This window comes from Dasypus novemcinctus, chromosome 31, assembly GCF_030445035.2.
Source record: "Dasypus novemcinctus isolate mDasNov1 chromosome 31, mDasNov1.1.hap2, whole genome shotgun sequence".
NCBI lineage: Eukaryota > Metazoa > Chordata > Mammalia > Cingulata > Dasypodidae > Dasypus > Dasypus novemcinctus.
In genome coordinates, this window is record NC_080703.1 from 29,440,367 (window position 1) to 29,460,065 (window position 19,699).

The window sequence follows — 19,699 nt, forward strand, 5'->3', positions numbered from 1 at the left end:
AAACTTGAGTAATAGAAAAGTACATGTGAGAGCTTAAGCAAAATTTCTGAACATTCAGTAATATTCTAAATATAATTGTATAGAGCTAGTTATTTAGAGGTATTCTGTAATAAATCTCAATTTTGTACATAAAAAATTATGCATTTCCATATACACTAATATTCCTTTGTACTAAAGGCAAACTTGGACAAACTTTGGCTTTTGTATAGCATGTATTTCAAGATAACTATTGTCTCTTAGGGTAAAAACAAAAGTAGCTATCAGAGTCTATGTTCTTTAATATCAACCCTTTTTTTTTCCTGCAGGTATACATAATTAAGTTACTTCAGTTCAGCTTTTTAATTTATCTAACAATTTCTATTGCTACTGTTTAGCATGGCCTTTCTGTGTGGATACCATTCATCCAGTGAAAAATAGTGATTTGACTTCATTGTTAAACTTTCTGAATAATCATTTGGCTTCCTAAGTTTTATGTGACCTAAATAATGAGAATTTAATCATACCTCTTCCTATCAGAAATTTAATTTCAGGAAGTGATCTATTAGGGAAAATATTCTGACGAAATGTCATCCAGCCACTATTCTATATCAGGGTAAGCAAACTTTATCTGTAAAAAGCTAGGTAGTAAATATTTTAGGTTTTGTAGGCCATACTGTCTCTGTTGCAACTACTCAGCCCTGCCATTCAAATTGTTCAAAATTATGTCTTTAACTTTTTAAAAAATTTTTATTTATCTCTCCCTACCTCCTTGTTTGCACTTGCTGTGTCTGTTCGTCTTCCTTTAGGAGGCACCAGGAACTTAACCATGGACCTCCCGTGTGGTAGGTGGGAGCTCAGTCACTTGAGCCACATCCGCTTCCCTTTAACTTTTATATAATTTCACAGCAAGGAAGTTTTTCCTTTTTTATAAACAATGTGTCTAATACAGTATCCATGTAAATTATTCCTCCAAGTTGTATACCAGAAAAATAAGTGTTTTTTCATCTCAAAGGATAAGAATTATGACACCCACATATTGCTCTCCTCACCTGTGAGGAAACTTATACTCAGGAAGTGTTAGGCCCAAACAACTATTTCTGCCTCTTATTAATATTATTATTAATATTATTTAAGTATATCTTCTTTTCTCCTAGTAGCCTGGGTTTCCCCTTATTAATTTTGTTGTAATTTTCATTGTTATAAGCCACTGCAAATTACTTTTAGAAAGAAGCAGGGAATGAATAAATGTTAGAATTAAAAGTAGGTCACTGTAAAGGGGTTAAATAGTATACTAGAAATACATAATATAGAATGGGAATTCTGCTTCTGTTCATGAGGGATAAGATAATTTGGATCAGCATTTCCACTGAGAATAATCCAAAAAAGCTTTCCTGCTCCCCACAAATGTCTCTTTGAAGGAGTCTAGTGCCCTAGGCAGAGAGCTGGCCTTGGTGAAACCATCTCCCTTTGTGTTGGGACCCTAAAGGGCTACATAAATTGGAATTAAGTAAGTCTAAGTTAGTAGTAGACAGGCCCTCTACTGGATTAACATAATGATCCCAGAGTATTAATGTTCCCAGGGGCATGGCCAAAGCAAAAGTAAATTCTCTCTGAAAGAAGATAACATCATTTTAAGCCTTCTACACACAACCAAAAATAAGGATTTTGAGGAGATGGGAGCATAAACAAGCACTACCGAACAAACAAACCCAAAAAAAGAAAGAAAGAAAAATAGCCAATAGAGACCCACAGAGGCATAAGATACTAAAATTATAATTCACTTATTTAAAAAAAGAATAGCTAGCCTATGTTTCACAGAAGATGGGGTTGGGGGGAGATTGAGAATTTTGACAGAAAATTGGAAAGTGTAAAAAAACAAACCTTAGGAATTCTCTGAAAAGTGCAGTAACAGAAATGAAAACCCAGTAGATGGGTTTAGCAGCAGATTGAACAGAAAGTCAGAAAAAAGGTTTCTAGAGCAGGTTCTTCAGAAACAGAAGTCATTGTTTCTACTGAATTAATAAATTTACTACATTAGGCAAAAAGTACATAGAAATAGTTTAGATATCTTTAAGGATTGTTTTTCAGTTATTTGGTAAACTTCCTTTTTGAAACGCTTCTTTATTTTGTCCATTATATTGTCAGGCAAATGAGTACTGTCATTAAGACAGAGGGCATCTTTTAATTTTTGAGAACTTTTGTATGGTACTCATTGTATAAGACAGCATTTAACAGTAACAGACTTGCCTATCAGAAGCTTGACCAATGTCCTGGTCATGTATTTTGGGATTGGCATATGTTAATGACCCCAGTTCTTAAAAGAGTAGGATTTCTCTTAACTTCTTTTTTTGTATTGCAATGTAAAATGATTGCTTGTTGTACTTTACTCTTGACTAAGAATATCCCAAACTTTAAAATTTTATTTCCTTTGGGGATTAATAATCAGTAAATTTTAAAAAGTTAAAGACAAATATGTATAGTTAAAGTAGAAACTAAGTTAAGTAGATTCTTCTCACACAGGGAATATTTATTTCATTATCAAAAAGAGTTGATTGTGTAGTATCGGATAAGAAACTAGGCTTTTTTTATACTATTTTACTTTGTAATGTGGACATGTGCCATCTTCTTAAGAGCAGACAAGCAGATTTCATTACGTTTAAATCTTTGAGATGTATAATTCTGTTCTGGGGCTGAAAAGGTTGTATAAGCATGAGCATATTGTATAGGCTTATAGGTATGATGATGGTGATGATATGAAAAATGTTACCCCTAAAGGACAGTGATCCCTCATTAGACAGGATAACTAAAGGACAGCTTTGAGCAGCAGCATGGTAGAGTGGAGTATCTTCTTCTGAACCCATTTCCTCATGTGTTAAACAAGGTCACCTACTTTGTCAGATTGGTGTGATAATGTGGGTAAAGTGCCTAGGACATAATAAATGTTCTACCATTATTTTTTCATTTTACCTATTTTATTTTTTTAAGGTTGCATTTGGGAGCTTTAGTTGCAATATATATATTGCAATACATTTTGGTAGTTTTATAAGTTCTTTATAGCCTGGGCCTTTGCTGGTATGGTGTCCAAAGCAAAACTTCAAGTTCATACTCCCAGTTGCATAACTGGGGGAAGGGAGGCAATTTATGCAATCTCAAAAATAACTAGATAAATAAAAGCTAGTTTCAAACGTGACAAAAACTTGTGGGCTTGTGGGATGATAACTGGTCCTTTTCAATCTTAGGTAAACATTTTTGTTCAAGTAGATAGAACTAAAGTTTTTATACACTATCAGAACCTTAAAGGCTATAGCACTTTACTATTATTAAACAGGAAAGTGACTGCCGTTACTTGGTTATCCACAAGAGGGAGAGCTTATACTATTAATAATTTTAGATTTTTATCTCTAGTAAATTCAGGTGATATTAAAGGAAAAAGATAAAAAAGACTAGTGTGTTAAATTTTGGTGACCTAGTTTTCAGTTTAATATAATTTATAAGCAGTCTACATTACATCGAATTAGAAAATGTATATTGGACATTGCTTTAACATTTCCATTGTAATTGTTTCTCTTTTTATTTTACATGCCTAGCTATTTTGAATGATTCTTAGATGTGCTTAGTAGTTCATTACCCAGGCAATGTCTTGGGTATTTGTTTGCTTTTCATTTTCTCCAAGTCTAATACTGATTTACTGTTTTGAGCCAATAATAAAAAACTATTTATAAACTGTATTATTTGTAGTATGGCTGCCTGCATGAATTAGCACATGTACAGTGTTTACACTCACTACTATGTAGTGTAAGTCTTGGGAAAGCATTGGATGCCCAGAATTGCAACAAGGAACCAACAACCCAACCACTTTCTCCACATTTAAGACAGGTTCCTATGTGAAACACCATTATACCAAACATCTCAGATGTTTACTAGGAAAGCAGATGTGCTGAACTAATTTTTGTGAAGTAATTATATTAGACCTATCAAACATGTATAAAAGGCCCTGTGATTTTGAGTACACTGCTGGTTTAACAAATGAAGTTTACAACAGATTGAAACAAGGTTGTCTTCTCAAAATCACCAATTTATTCTACTGCTTCTATTGAAAGAATTACAGTCTAAGAAGAATGAGAGTAATTTGACTAAAAAAGGTATTTAACCTTACATAATTCAAAAATAATTCTCTTTTTGAATGTATCTATGCTTCCTTAATTGGACTGGGCTATTTTAGATATCAAGTGTATAATCCCCTTGAAGTCTGCTTAAAGGTTTTTGTTTATGGTTAGACAAAAATTGAGTCACAAGGTGACATGTTTGACTAATTTGATTTCTATACTACTAACAATGCATAGGAAATAATGGTGGTTTGAATGCCTTGAGAGAACATTTATTCTCACACTTAACATTTTGTGCATTCTTGTATAAGAAAGCAAGAATATATGTTGAAGATTTCAGTTCATTTAGTTAACAGTTGAGAGCCTAAAAAGAAGAAAATCATGAATATCCAAATAGAAATGGAAAACTGAAACCTGTGTGTAAGTTTAAATATCTAATTTATTATTTCTCAGATGACTGAGATAAAATAATTTATTTATAAAAATATGAGGCATTTGTGAAGTTTTACTTCTGTTTCATATAATCCTCACTCTAGCTTCTTTTCCTTTACCAGGAAATCATCTGGCTCTTCATATCTTGTGCTGTCATGTCACATTGATTTAGAACCAATAATATGAGACAGCCCAGTCAAACATAAAAGAATGTAATATATGAAGCAATTTTTATTTTAATATGGACTTGGCACATATTAGCACATAATGCTTAGCAGTTGATAACACTATTTAATTTACAGCAAAATGGAATGATTAAAAGATAAATACAAATTTATAATCTGAATGAATGTATCTTTATTCTTGGTCAGATATGCAAATAAAGAGCCTATTTCTAACCAGTAATCATATTTACAACACTGCACATAGGCTATATAATAAAATCTCAATTCTAAGAACAGATCTGTCAGAAACTCAATGGTTAGAATATTTTTCCATATTTTCCTTCTGTTTTCTATAGTGCAAGGTAATTATTAGAAATCAGAAAGACAATGTTATTCTTATAAGATCTGTTCACCAGCTTCAATGCCCTAAATAAATCATTTTGTTATTTAATAAAAGTTTAATTCTAGTAGAAGTAACATATCTCATTTCTATCTTAAAGTTATTTGCTTATGTTCCTAAAGAGAATAATGATTATTAACTTCTTTAAAAATCCTGTATTTCAGTGATAATATACAACAGGCATACTGGGAACTGAAGAGAGAAATGTCTAATTTACATTTGGTGACTCAAGTACAAGCTGAATTACTAAGAAAACTGAAAATCCCAACTGCAATCAAGAAAGGCAAGTCACTGATTGCCAGAAACCTCTGATTCCAGGCAAAATTGTTTGAAGAGCAACTTGCTATTAAAGCTTATCAAAATCTCATCAAATGAATTTGATAAACCAGATTATACATAGTGTGTTTCTAGCCTACCCATTCTCTACTTTGGCTTCAGTCTCATACTGGTCAGCTTCACACATAAAGGTGTTGCTGCTGTGGTTTTCCTTCAGTACTGTATTCTTTTCCCCTTGAGGCTTTTTTCTCAGCCAAGTGTTGCTTATGTGTATAAGGCTGAGGTGTTAAATTTGCTCTAGGTGACCTTTTACCGCAACTACTTCATATATTTAAAAAAAAAAAGATACCAAATGCTGTTTTTCATTCCAGTGTTACAGACTACACCAAAGACCCAGCATCTTAAACTATTTGTTTTGAAAAGAAAAAATAAATGTGATTATTTGGTTGTTTTCATTTTTTAACCAGGTATTTATAAACTTAATTTTTTCTTTCTATAAAAAATTGTTTAGACAAAAGACTAGCAAACAAAAATTGTCTTACTTTACCTTTCATATTTAACTACTTGGCTGACTAAAATTTTTGAGTTTTGTGTTAATTACTTGTGGGAACTTTGCTGAAGCTATTTCTATACCTCAGAGAAAAATCAGTGCTTTTGTACCTTATAGTTATATAATAGGTGTATTTCTGAAAAGTTGTGTGATACAAATTTGAATGCCCTACAGTTTACTTTTAAAGGACTGAGATGTGACTTTTTATAAAAATACAGTTGCCATATAATTTAAAAATTATTTGCACATCAGATTTTCTGAAAGAGATCACAAAAGAATTATGTTTTCTAAATAGTTCTTTCCCCATCAGTTTTTATTAGTGGGAGGAAATGTTGCACAGGAAGGAAAACAATTATGTATATATATAAGTTCATTTGGGCCCCACCAATTCACAGTATAATTCTGAAAATATTACTTTTTGGACTACTCATGGAGAAAAGGTTTGAAATAAGCAAAGGAATCTTTTATTTCACTAAAAAATACTAAAACTTAATAAGAACAACCTTGTCATTCCCCCCCCTGAGACGTACAGTCCACAAGCATTCTCTGTAACTATAGTAAGAGCTAAAAACAGGATCTGGACTTAAGTTTTAACTATTTTCATTAAAAAAAATTTTACATGAAATTTTTCATCTTTTCACAGCTCTATGATATAGACAGGACAGGAATACCTGTTTCCATCTTACAGACAAAAAAATCGGCACTTGCAGCAGTAAAGTAACTATCTTAAGTCACAATGTCAATCCATTTGCTCCAGGATTAAAACACATATATCTTCCTTCAAGTTATAGTGCCTCAATAATCACACTAACTTGGAAATATTAATTTCATTACCAGTTCTAGAATTCAACAAATTAGTGAAGTGTTACAGTGTTTTATGATCACATATGCCATGAATACTGACATTTAGCCTGTGCTTTCTTTATAGCCTGTGCCCCAGTAGGATGTGTTGAAGACTTTGGAAAAGATAACACAAAACTGCACTTGGCGAATTTTACTGCAACATATAAAAGATACACCCCTGTCTCACCAGATTGCAAAGCACTTTGTCATACCACATCTTCCCCGATTCCAGGAGACATAAAGATATTACCCGAGAAACCAATTCTGCAATCATGGACAGATAATGAGAAATCCATTCCTAATGATGGCGCAAACTTTCAGGAAAACAACTCTTATGGCAGAAATTCCTTGGAAGATAATTCTTGGGTATTCCCAAGTCCGCCTAAATCAAGTGAGACAGCATTTGGGGAAATTAAAAGTAAAACTTTGCCTTTACCCAACTTGCCACCACTGCATTACTTGGATCACCATAATCAAAACTGCCTTTATAAGAATTAATTCCGAAGAGATTCATGATTTGGTCACAAAGATGCTGTATCTCCCTCAGTGGTTCCACCAAGAAATTATTTAGCAGACTAAAGGTGGATTTTGATTAAAGTTTTGCAGTTCTTCAGTATATACATTTGCACATACTGTACCATAATATGCAGTTAGTTTTCCAGTGAAAGAATAGTGCCCTCCAGCTTCATATTCTGGCTAAGAATCAAATATATGCTAGTAATATAATACTTGCGGTGTTTCAAAAAGACAATTCTTTGTTTGATGACAATTGTAAATTTTTGCCTCTCAGATAAAGAATGGAATTGCAAGTTTTTAGACATGGTTTTACAAAGGATGTAAAATGCCTAAATATTTCCATTCATAAAGATAAAAAAGGAGGCTTTTAATATAGGATTAAAACCATGTAAGTAGCTTCAAATTGCAGAAATAGTGAATGGCACTGTGAATAGGTTATATTTTCGTTGACCTTATGATGCTCAAAGATATGAAAAATACTACCTAGGAATAATCTAGGTTATCGCGTTTCTATGTGGTATTGTTTCAAACTTTCAGATTTAAAATCACTTTTCAATCACAGTATTGTTTGGTAACAAAATTTAGAGTAGCAATTTGAATTCCAACACTTGGAATAACCTGGTCATTGAAGCCAGCATTGTCTCAGTACATCTCTTAAGTCCTAACTGGAAAAGAGATGAAATATTCGTAAATTTGTGAACAATTATAACCCTATACATCATCTATCCAATTTGAAATAAATAGGAAGAGCATCATAAAGTTTTCAGTCTAATCTGTCCCTTCATTGGTCCTTAATGAAAATCTAAATATTTGTATATAACTGTATATAAAGTCATTTTCCTCAAAGGGACTACAACTAGCTGCTTATTATGTAGAACAGATTATAAACTGTTTTGAAATGTAACATTTTATTCATGGAAAAAGTGATTTTTAGTTATTAATTTTAATTCTAGAAACCAAATTTTGTGCTGTATTTATATAGTACAATCATGCAGTGTCCCAGAAGTCTTTCATTCTAATAAAATAAATAACAAAGATGGCTTCTTCATATGGAAATTCTTGGGGAAACCTGAAGTCTTTTCAGGGTAGAGGTATTGAGAATATCAGTATAAGACATACTATTTGATCTGTACACCTTTTGCCTTGGGGAAGTGTTTCATGTAGAATTTTTATCCTTTTTGATAGTTTCACTATCTTTAACTCATAAAAATATCTCAAATATCTTATATTATTGAATAGCATACATAAACAACTTTCACCATTCAGGTATTTTTGTCTCCTATTATCTTACTTATTCAAGCTAGGCTGCGATTAATGGGATTGGTGTTAGATGATGGAATTTATTCTGACCAATGAACACAGCTGACTCAAGGGAGTACAATCTCCTGCCAAGTAACAGAACGAAAGCCAATATGCATAAAACAAAGAGAAGACTCCAGGCTTCAACTGAGTGGTGCAACTACCTGTGTAATAACAGCAGCAGAAACTATTTCTCATGTGGCTGCATAGCTGTATATTATATCTAATCTCGAATGTAGTTTACTGGTTTGCTTTTTTTTAAAGCCAAGATTGGATATATTCCTTTGTAAAGAAAATAAGTCTTAATAGATAATGGCTTAATTAATGTTTTTAATAATGCAAAGAAATTGTTTAATTAAAATAAATTATTTTTGTTTGAAATTTAAGTGGATGTGAAATACTGTTCTTGACTATCCCAAGGTCAGATACTAATTGTTATTAATTTGAGTCACACAAGAGGTATTTGTCTTGCTAATCTAAATCAACTTCTGAGTAGAGAAAATGCTTTTCCTCTAAATAATAGGGTGATGACATCTACCAAATAGGTAGGCTAGAAAATCAGTGGTTGACTATTCTTGACAGTTTAAAATGCAAAGAAATGATGTGTAAGACTCTAGTAAGGAAAAATTAAACAAAATATTTTTTTTTACTTCTAAGAAATTTCTACATGTGTACTCTATGATCATCTCTTGCAACAGTAGCCTACTGATACTTTATAATCTATTCAAAATTGAAAATTTTATGTTGACTTCTTCTCTACTAGCTGAAATTTGCTTCAAAACTTCCTTTGAATATTTAATTTTTAGTTTTTTTTTTATATTGATAACTTGGTTCTGCACATTCGTACCACCAAACAGAAGAGAAAGGCAGCTAACAACAAAAAAAGCTATTGCTTCCTATTGCTCATTCACTGTTAGCTATCTTTTCTAGTAATATTTGAATTTCCTCTGAAAGGAAAATATTTGTATTGTGGTACTTCCAAAATGGAGCCAAATAAATAAGTAACATATAACAACGGACATAGCTAGGTGAAACATTAGGAAAAAAAAATAGGGGGAGTATTTATACTTTAAGCGCTAAAGGACTGAATCATGCAAAAACAAAGTAATGATCTTATAATAATAGAAAAGGCTACTTGGAAAAGATCTTAAAGTGTAGAAAACCTCTGGCATATCACTTACGCTCATGAACAGGCAACAATATAAGCAGAGGCACAAGGGAGGAAGAAAGACGTGTGGCCGATGTACCAGCTAAAGAAATAGAGATGTGCACATAGAGGGTATTCTGAAAGCTACATTGAATAGTTTACTTTTTGACATAATAAAAAGGATGGATACATTGTTTATGCTACATAGCCTAATTTGTCTAGCACCTATGAGGAAAGTGACATCTAGATAAGCGAATATTCCACATAGATTTAGGAGGTGGGCCCCTTTTTGTACATTTAATAAGTAAAAATAGAAAATTAAAAAATAAACAGATGAATGAAAACATTTCTCAATTAAATGTATTAGATACAAATAAATTTTTTTAATCATAAAATATGTTACACAATATATTTGGTTCATAGTAACAATCATACAGTATTTGTCCTTTTGTGTCCAGTTTGCTTCACTCAACATAATGTCCTACAGGTTCATCCATGTTGTCATATGCTTTACGACTTCATTTCTTCTTACAGCTGAGTAATATTCCATCATGTGAATACACCACAGTTTGTTTATCCATTCATGGGTTGATGGACACCTGGGTTGTTTCCAACTTTTGGCAGTCGTGAATAATGCCGCTATGAACATCGGTGTGCAGATGTCTATTCATATCACTGCTCTCAGTTCTTCTGGGTATAAACCCAGTAGTGGTATTGCAAGGTCACACGGCAAGTCTATATTAAGCTTCTTTAGGAACTGCCAAACAGTCTTTCACAGTGGCTGTTTCATTCTGCCATTCCCACCAACACTGATTAAGTGTTTCCATCGCTCCACATCCTCTCCAACACTGGTAGTTTTCTTTTTATTAATAATAGCGGCCATTCTGATAGGTATGAAATGATATCTCATTGTAGTTTTGATTTCCATTTCCCTAGTCATTAGTGATGTTGAGCATTTTTTCATGTGTTTTTTTGCCATTTATATTTCTTTGGACAAACATCTATTCGAGTCTTTTGCCCATTTTTTAATTGGGTCATTTGTCTTTTTATTGTTGAGTTATGACATCTCTATATATCCTGGATATTAAAGCCTTATCTGACATTTGATTTCCAAATATTTTCTCCCAATGAGTCAGCTGCCTTTTTGCCCTTTTGACAAAAGTCCTGGGAGGTGCAAAAGTGCTTAATTTTGAGGAGGTCCCATTTATTTTTTCTTTCATTGTGCGTGCTTTGGTTGTAAGGTCCAAGAAACCACCACCTACCACAAGGTCTCTAAGATGTTTCCCTACATTTTCTTATAGTAGTTTTATGGTCCCCGCTTTTATATTTAGGTCTTGGATCCATTTTGAGCTGATTCATGTATAGGAAGTGAAATAGGGGTCCTCTTTCATTCTTTTGGTTATAGATAACCAGTTCTCCCAGCACCATTTGTTGAAGAAACTATTCTGTCCCAGAAGAGTAGACTTGACAGGCTTATCAAAAATCAGTTGACCATAGAGGTAAAGTTCTATTTCTGAACTCTCAATTTGATTCCATTGATTAATGTATCTGTCTTTATGCTAATACAATGCCATTTTGACCACTGTAGCTTTATGATACACTTCAGGGTCAGGAAGTGTGAGTCCTGGTTAAATTAATTCCTAAATATTTCAGTTTTTTGTGTTGATCTTGTATCCTACCACTTTGCTAAACTTATTTATCAGCTCAAGTAGCTTTGTCGTGGATACATGATAACTTTCTAAATACGGGATCATGTCATCTGCAAACAGAGTTTTACTTCCTCTTTTCATATTTGTATGTCTTTTTTTTTCCTGTCTAATTACACTAGCTAGAATTTCTAGTACAATACTGAATAACAATGGTGACAGTGGGCATCCTTGTCTTGTTCTAGATCTTAGAGGGAAAGTTTTCAAACCCTTCCCCATTGAGTATGATGTTAGATGTGGGTGATTGTTTTTATATCCCCTGCCGCCCCCCCCCCCCCCGCCACAGCATTTTGTGTGCTGTCTGCTCTCTCTGTGTCCATTCGCTGTGCATTCTTCTGTGTATTTATTTAATTTCCCCTCCCCCTTTGCAGCTTGCTTGCTGTCTGCCCTCTGTGTCCATTTGCTGCATGCTCTTCTGTGTTTCTGCTTGTCTCCCTTTATTTGTTGCATCACCTTGCTGAGACAGCTGTCTGCTGCGCCTGCGGGCTGGGCAGCGCTCCCAGGGCCTCCCATATGGTAGACGGGAGCCCAACTGATTGAGCCACAACCACTTCCCTTGATGTAGGTTTTTCATATATGCCTTTTATCAGATTGAGGAATTTTCCTTTTATTCCTATCTTTTGAAGTGTTTTTATTAAGAAAAGATGTTGGATTTTGTCTAAAATGCCTTTTATGCGTTGAGTGAGATGATCATGCGTATTTTTTTTTCCTTCAATTTGTTAATGTGGTGTATTACATTTATTGATTTTCTTATGTTGAACCACACTTGCCTACCAGGAATAAACCCTACTTGGTGATATGCTGTTGGGTTCAATTTGCAAGTATTTTGTAGAGAATTTTTGCATCTATATTCATTAGAGAGATTGGTCTGTAATTTTCTTTTCTTAGAGTATCTTTATCTGGCTTTGGTATTAGGGTGATGTTGGCTTCATAAAATGTATTGGGTAATTTTCCCTCTTCAATTTTTTGGAAGGGTTTAAACAGGATTGGTGTTAATTCTTTTAGAAATGCTTAATAGAATTCACCTGTGAAGCCATCTATTAGTGGGCTTTTCTTTGCTGGGAGATTTTTGATGATGGATTCAATCTCTTAAAATGTGATTGGTTTGTTAAGTTCTTGTATCATCATGTAGGTTGTGTATTTCTAGAATTTGTCCATATCATCTAGGTTGTCTAGTTTGTTGGCAGATAGTTTCTCCTAATATCCTCTTAGGATCCTTTTTATTTCTATGGGGTCGGTCGTAACTTCCCCCCTTTCATTTCTGATTGTATTTATTTGCATCTTCTATTTCTTTGTTAGTCTAGCTACATGTTTGTCAATTTTATTGATCTTCTCAAAGAACCAACTTTTGGTTTTGTTGATTTTTTGTAATTTTTTTCTCAATTCCATTTATTTCTGCTCTAATCTTTATTATAATTTCTTTCCTTCTGCTTGCTTTGGGATCGGCTTGCTGTTCTTTTTCTAATGTCTCTAATTGTTCCGTTAAATCTTTAAGTGTAGCTCTTTCTTCTTTTTTAATATAGGCATTTAGGGATATAACTATTCCCTCTCAAGACTGCCTTCACTGTATCCCGTAAGTTTTGATAAGCTGTGTTCTCGTTTTCATTAGGCTCAACATCTTTACTTATTTCACTTGCAGTTTCTTCTTTGACCCACTGATTATTTAGGACTGTCTTGTTCAGCCCCACACATTTGCAGATTTACTTTTTTTCCTATATGTTATTGATTTCCAGTTTCATTCCATTATGATAAGAGGGTCAAAGAAGAAACTGCAAGTGAAATAAGTCAATATGTTGAGCCTAATGAAAACGAGAACACAGCTAATCAAAACTTATATTTTCCTTTCTGCTAGTTCAGTATCTTCTTAATGTCATTTATCTCTTTAGTCATGTTGTCTTTCCGCTCCTTAATTTGATTTTGGAAATTTGTGCACATATCACTGATTACTTCTCTCAAATCCTGTATCTCTTCTGGGGCTTTGACATATTCCTTTTCTTGGGCTATAGCTTCCATTTTCTTAGTATGGCTCATAATTTTTTGCTGCTTTCTAGGCATCTGATTAAAATATAGTTTTCTCAGATGCTCAATTTCTTTCTCTTACAGGGATTTAGTAGCAAGAGGCTATGTTACCACTACTTTTTGATTCTTGATTCAACCTAAATTGTAAGGATTGCCCCTGCTAGTGCTCAGAACTGGGTTCTGGACCCAGTAATTGGTTGCAGAATGGCTTCCTAGGGCCTTGGGGAGGGAAGATTAAAAGGTCAGAAAAAGTCTCTCTTATTTATTAATATTCTCACGTGCACTTCCTTGGTCTGCCAGCAGATGATGCTTTTTTGCAGCTCTCAGTTCTGTGCCTAGTTGGAGTATGTTTCTTGCAACACCGACTGGTTCAATGTGACAGAGCTTCCTACCTGGAGGCTTGTAATTCAAACTTTCTCAGTGACAGTTCTCCAGTCTTTTCTGACAGCCCCCTCCCTTCTCCCAGGCTAGGATAAATTTCTACTCCCCTCTGAGTCCTCAACAATTAGTCCACATTAGCAGAGGAGGAGATTGGGAGAGTTATATATCTTTAGTTCCTTGCTGGCTCCCAAGGCCAACAATGATGCAGCCTCAGCTGGCTTGGAAGGGCTCCTGGGACACAGCAGACCAAATTTGTGAGTTCAAAAGCTGAGTCAGCCTTAGGCTGTGTCCCTCTGTCACCCTTCCTGAGGCAGTGGATCCCTGGAGCCCCCTTTGGCCATAGCAAAGTTAAACCTTGTCCTAGTGGGTAATTTCTATTGTGATTTTAATGAGGACTGTATAAATATGCATAAAATTTATTTACCTGGAAGCTGGTTAGAAACGTGTAAAGGCTGTGGTGAAGAGTTAATAGCTAATGTGAATAAAAAGTAACTTTTTATATTAAAACTCATCTCAGGACCCAGGTATTACAATGGAACAGAAATCTTTTACACTAGCTCATGAGACCATTACTACAAAATGGTATTTCATATTTATAAAGAAGACTTTAAAATGAAAGGTTAAAACATTTTCATTAGCCAAGTTAATAGATAAAAGAACATAAGACATTTTTCAAAAATTTCCCTTAAAGCTGTAAAATTTATTCATGTAAGCACTTATCTCCTTAACTATGATTCTACGTAAGACTTTACTTTTACTTTCTAAATAGATAACAATTAAAGAGCACTTAATTGTGGCATTGTCCTTTGCCCTCTACCTGTCATACTCTGTAAACTCTTCACAATAATTGCATGAGACATTTAATTTCATGACTGCATAGTTAAAAAGTGGTAAAACCAGGAAGCATTCTGGTTCATAGTCATTCTGCCATACTGCCTAGCTATTTTGAACACCTTGGAAGATCATCTATTCCTATTTTATCTTAATTACTTCTAGCCCCCATGATGAGCCATTAGCTTATACATCAGAAAAGGATAGTATAAGATCCAAGTGAAACTCTAAATATCAGCATCACTGTTGTAGAACTATTATGGTTTTGGCAAAGTTTATTAAAAGTCCAAGATAATCAGGAAAACCATATCCCGTTTCACTATTTCTATCCCATTTAATAAACTTGAACTTTAAAATTTAAAAAAAAATCTTTATTTCAGATAAAATTGGTATTTTCATAATTTAAGGAAAGCGAAGACACTTCCTTATCTTGATTCCATTATTTCAGAGGATTGTGGTTAATGTGAATATTAGAGTTCATCAGTGTCATTTGTATATTTGCCTACATACTTGTAGGAAGCTTCTGTAGTCTTTTCTTAGTTGGAATTCCAGTTTTCCTGAATTCTTCCCTTTCCTTCAGGTATTCCATTTTGCACTCTTCATAAAAGGCTGGATCATTATAGCTACAAGAAGGAAAAGGAAATCTTTTAAAGTGAATTGATAACTGCAAGCTTTCAATATATGTTTAAAGCCTTTAATAATATTCAGATATCTAATTCATCCAGCTCAATCTTTAAAATAGGCTCTTAGTATTGGTAACAAATTCATTATAAACATTGAACTAGTTTTTGTTTTTTTTTTAATAAAAAGATCTAATAGTGCCTTTTTGAATAGCACTGTTCCAGGAGAGAGGAATAAGAAGCAGAACTCCTCTCCTCAAGGAGCTCATGGTGTACATGGCAAGCAAGTAAAGACTGGATTACAATTGCCTGTACAAAGTGCTATGATAGAGGTATGGCCGAGGGCACTGTGGAAACATGGGAAAGGAATGGAAGGAGGAGGAGATATGAGAGAGAAATGTTTGGGCTGCATCTTGAAGGGCCATCAGAAATCCATATAGAGAGCATATGTGGAAAGGCACAGAGGGAAAAACTGATGAAGGAAGGACTGTAAGTAGATTAGCATAAGTACAGCAGATTATGCACACAGGTGAAAGGGACTGTAATGGTTTAGTGCATGTGTCAACTTGGCCAGGTTATGGTATTTTGGTCAGGCAAGCACTGACCTGATTGTTATTATGTGGATATTACTTAAATCATCAGGAAGTTGATTGCATCTAAGGTTGATTATATCTACAATCAACTGAGGAGATTGCCTTCAACAGTGAGAGAAGTCTCATCCAGTTGGGTGAAGGCTTTAAGAGGAGAAGTGATAATTTCAGCTGTCAGAAATGGAGAATTTCCATCTCTACTTCAGCCAGCCAACATCTCCTGGGGAATTCACCAAAAACCTCCATCAGAGTTCCCTGCTTTTGGCCTGCCTTAAGGAATCTGGACTTTCCCATCCCCACAGTCATAAGAGCCAATTCCTATTTTAAAAATCTAGTAATATTTATATCACACACACTCATCCCCTGTCAGTTGTTTCCCTAAAGAACCCCGAAAAGAACAGAGCCTAAAAGAAAGATGGAATGGGCAAGGCCCAAACTATGATGGGCCACTTATGCCACATGAAGAAAGAGAAATCTACTGGGAAAGCAATGGTGTGCTTTGTACAAAGCAACTTTGGTGAGATCAGTTTTGTGTGTTAGGTCAATTTTATCATATGTGGCAAAGGGGCTGAAAGAGGGCAACAGGGTTAGAGGCATGATGGCCAATAAACTTTCACAATAACCCAGGTAAGAAATGAGGAGATGAGAGCCTGGGCAAAGAGAGGGGCTGTAGTAATAGAAAGGAGAAAATATATCTGGTGAAGATTTGGGAAACAAATCAACAGGAAATAACTAATTAAAGTTTAGAGACAAGGAATATCCTAGATTCTAGAAAGCTGTATAATTCATAAAGACACATGAAGTAGGAGAAGCAATGGAGTTGAGCTCAGCTTTGGATCTGATGAGAAAGAGAAGTAACATCATGAGCTTGCCCAGACTTAAGGGTGAAAATTTAACCAGGGAAAAACCAACTTTAAGGAGTAGACTACAGAAGAAAAAAAACTGAGAAGGAAGAGGTAGAAACGTGGGAGAAACAGGCAAACAGCAATATCAGGTAAGCCAATAGAAAGGAATTTTAAGAAGGGATTACCAGAGACAGGCCAAGTAAAAGAGGAGCACCTGACAAGATATTTATTAGATTTGGCCAGTATGAGACCACTGCAATCTTTAAGAAGAGCAGTTCTAATAAAGTCATGAGGACAGAAATCAGATTGCAGTGTACTGAAGGCTGAGTGGAGGTGGGACAGGGAGAAATCAAGGAACACAAACCATTAACTTTTCAGGATGAAAAAGAGATGAAGGCAAGGAATGCATCTCATTTCACGGAATGTCAACAGTAACAAAGCAGAGCACTTTCTTATGCAAAGATGAAAAAATACTATTTCTTAGAGTATATTGAGACTTAAGAGCATGTAAAGTTTTTCCTTAAATCCTTATTTACTTTCAGCAAATGTACATCCCCCTTTCCTTCACTGCTCATCTTCCTTCTAAAATGAAAGTGGCTTCCCCTCCTCCCCCATCCGCAGGATGGACTGAATCTATTTTCTATTTCTAGTGGTTGAACAATGGAAGCATATTTAAATGATTAATATTCTTTATTCAGATAACAAATACAAGCTAAGTAATAACAAGTACAACTTCAAAAAGAGCCAACTTTTGCTAAGTGCCTGCCTACTATATGCCAGGCACCGTGGTGAATGTTTACATGTATTACATCACAATTACTCCAGGTGATTTGATGGTGAGGAACCTGCCCAAGGACACACAGCTAACCAAAAAACTGAGCCCAGGCTGTCTTCTCCATAGTCCCTGCTCCTGTCCTCTATGCGCTAGGGCTGCTCTGTCTGATGGGAGGGACAATATGTCAAACAATTTATCATAATAACTGAAACTGAGGTGTTGAAATTATTTGATACAATATAACAGTATTTTAATAAATCACAAAAAAATGTTGAAGAGATTCATTTATTCACTAAACATCTCTTAGGAGCACTGGGAAATAGAACTGGAAGAATAATATGTCACAGAATGAACCCACTCCTCTATAGTGCTTAGCAAATGTCCTGGCCAATAGATAGTAGCTATATTGACATTATTATTAAATTGAGAAAAAAACATAAAGTCTCTTCTAATTCCAGCATTCCCATTAAATCTCTAAATTTATGTGTACTTTGTTATTTTTAAAAGTCAAAGGATTCAAACAACCACTTCTTCATTTAAATCCCTAAGAAATATCATGACTGACATATATGCTCACAGGCTAAGGAAGCAGGGTATAGAAGAAAATGAAGATCTCACAGCTATCAACTAACAATATTATAGTATTCAGCAATACTACCTGTTAATAATGAAGGTAATAAAACAGCAGATAAATAGAAGGCACCCGCATTCAAGAAACTTTTCATCTTTTTACTTTAGGATTGAAGGAACTACAATGAAGTATCAGTGATCATAATATTGAAGAATTATTTTAAAAATCAAATTAACCTCAAAAATAAATTTACCTTTGTATTCTTGGTATAATTTACCCCAACTTTCCTAGAAGTTAAATTACATTAACCCAACCAGTCACAAGGCTGGAAAAGATTTTAGAGATATTCTAATTTGGTACTTTTCTATTAGAAGAAATAAATATAAATCAGTCTATACTATACTCTATAGAGCAATCTGTTCACGAAAAGAGGTCAGACAGAATCCTGGCCAATGTAGCTCAAAAAGACCCCTTCACAAATTGTCATATTGCTTTTTTGAAAAATAATCTACAATAAATTGAAATTTGTGACTCAGCAAACAATATGATGGATTTGATGGGAGAGGGGTGGGTAGAGTTTAAAGAGTTAACAACACACTCTTACCTACAACACACACATGCACATCCACAGAAACAGTAAGGTCATTACTTAATTACTTACTAAGCAGTCAGACATTCTTTCAGTGCAGAATTTTCTTTCCTGCATTTTACTACCATAAGGAGTCCAGAGTCCTTGCAACATTTGGTAAAATCTGAAATAAATTTAGAAGGAAAAACATGACTATTATAATTACATCAATATAATTTTTTTTTAAAGATTTATTTTATTTCTCTCCCCTCCCCTCCACCCCGTTGTCTGCTCTCTTGTGCCCATTCACTGTGCAGTCTTCTGTGTCTGCTTGCATTCTCAGCAGCACTGGGAATCTGTGTCTCTTTTTGTTGCTTTATCTTCCTGTGTCAGCTTTTAATAGCTCTAAAATACTCATTCACTTTATATATATTTCCTAGATTATGCCTGGCATACAGTAAATGCTCAACAAAAGACATGTACACCAGTAAAAGGCACCGTTCACTTTGTAAAAATAAAGAGTGAGATTTGGAGGTAGAAAGAGAGGAGTACTGAGATAAGGGGCTGAGGAGACTTCAGAAACAAACAGGATGTAGAGACTGAGAGGGATTTCTAATAGAGAAAGGGAGTATATTCTAGGAGGAAATAAGAGTAAAATAGAAATCTGTTTCCAGTCATTGCCTAAAAGAAATTTGGAATGTGGTGTCCAGTCTATGCATATCTTCTCAGGACACGGCAAAGCTGGTGGATCCTTAACCTGATGGCATCAGGGCACACACCACCGCCCCCCCTTTTCTTTTTTTCATTAAGGAAGTACCGGGGATTGCACCCAGGACCTCGTACTTAGAAAACAGGTGCTCAACCACTGAGCTACATCTGCATCCACTTCCCCACCCCACCCCCCTTTTTTTAGACAATGCTGTCTTGATGCCTCGCTTTTGATAACAGGGCTCTCATTTAATTTCCAAGTCAGCTCACAGAGGCCCTGGAAATTTCAAATAGCTTTCTGTCAAATTTCTGTTCTGGTACTTTGCTTATTGTATTATGCTGGCAGCATCCTGCCTTCTGAAGCCACCAAGCC

The 19,699-nt window shown here is 34.7% G+C and overlaps 2 protein-coding genes across 5 annotated transcripts in view; one reads left to right on the forward strand and one right to left on the reverse strand.

Annotated features, from left to right (window-relative positions):
* AZI2 (5-azacytidine induced 2) overlaps window positions 1–8,951 on the forward strand; it is a 28,783-nt gene extending 19,832 nt beyond the window's left edge. The window contains exons 7-8 of one of the 2 annotated variants that reach the window (XM_004473767.5): window positions 5,246–5,364; window positions 6,836–8,951. In XM_004473767.5, the coding sequence (XP_004473824.1) occupies window positions 5,246–5,364; window positions 6,836–7,248 (532 nt within the window). In that variant the 3' untranslated portion in view covers window positions 7,249–8,951. Of the gene's footprint in view, window positions 1–5,245; window positions 5,365–5,728 lie in introns of both variants that reach the window. The other variant, XM_071212860.1, reaches the window with a different exon arrangement.
* A 6,047-nt stretch (window positions 8,952–14,998) lies between these two features.
* The window catches only part of CMC1 (C-X9-C motif containing 1), a 102,549-nt gene continuing 97,848 nt past the window's right edge, over window positions 14,999–19,699 (reverse strand). For all 3 annotated transcript variants that reach the window (XM_004473769.3, XM_012531097.4, XM_071212861.1), the window contains exons 3-4: window positions 18,712–18,802; window positions 14,999–15,272 (exon numbers count right to left, since the gene is read on the reverse strand). In XM_004473769.3, the coding sequence (XP_004473826.1) occupies window positions 15,152–15,272; window positions 18,712–18,802 (212 nt within the window). In that variant the 3' untranslated portion in view covers window positions 14,999–15,151. The remainder of the gene's footprint in view (window positions 15,273–18,711; window positions 18,803–19,699) is intronic.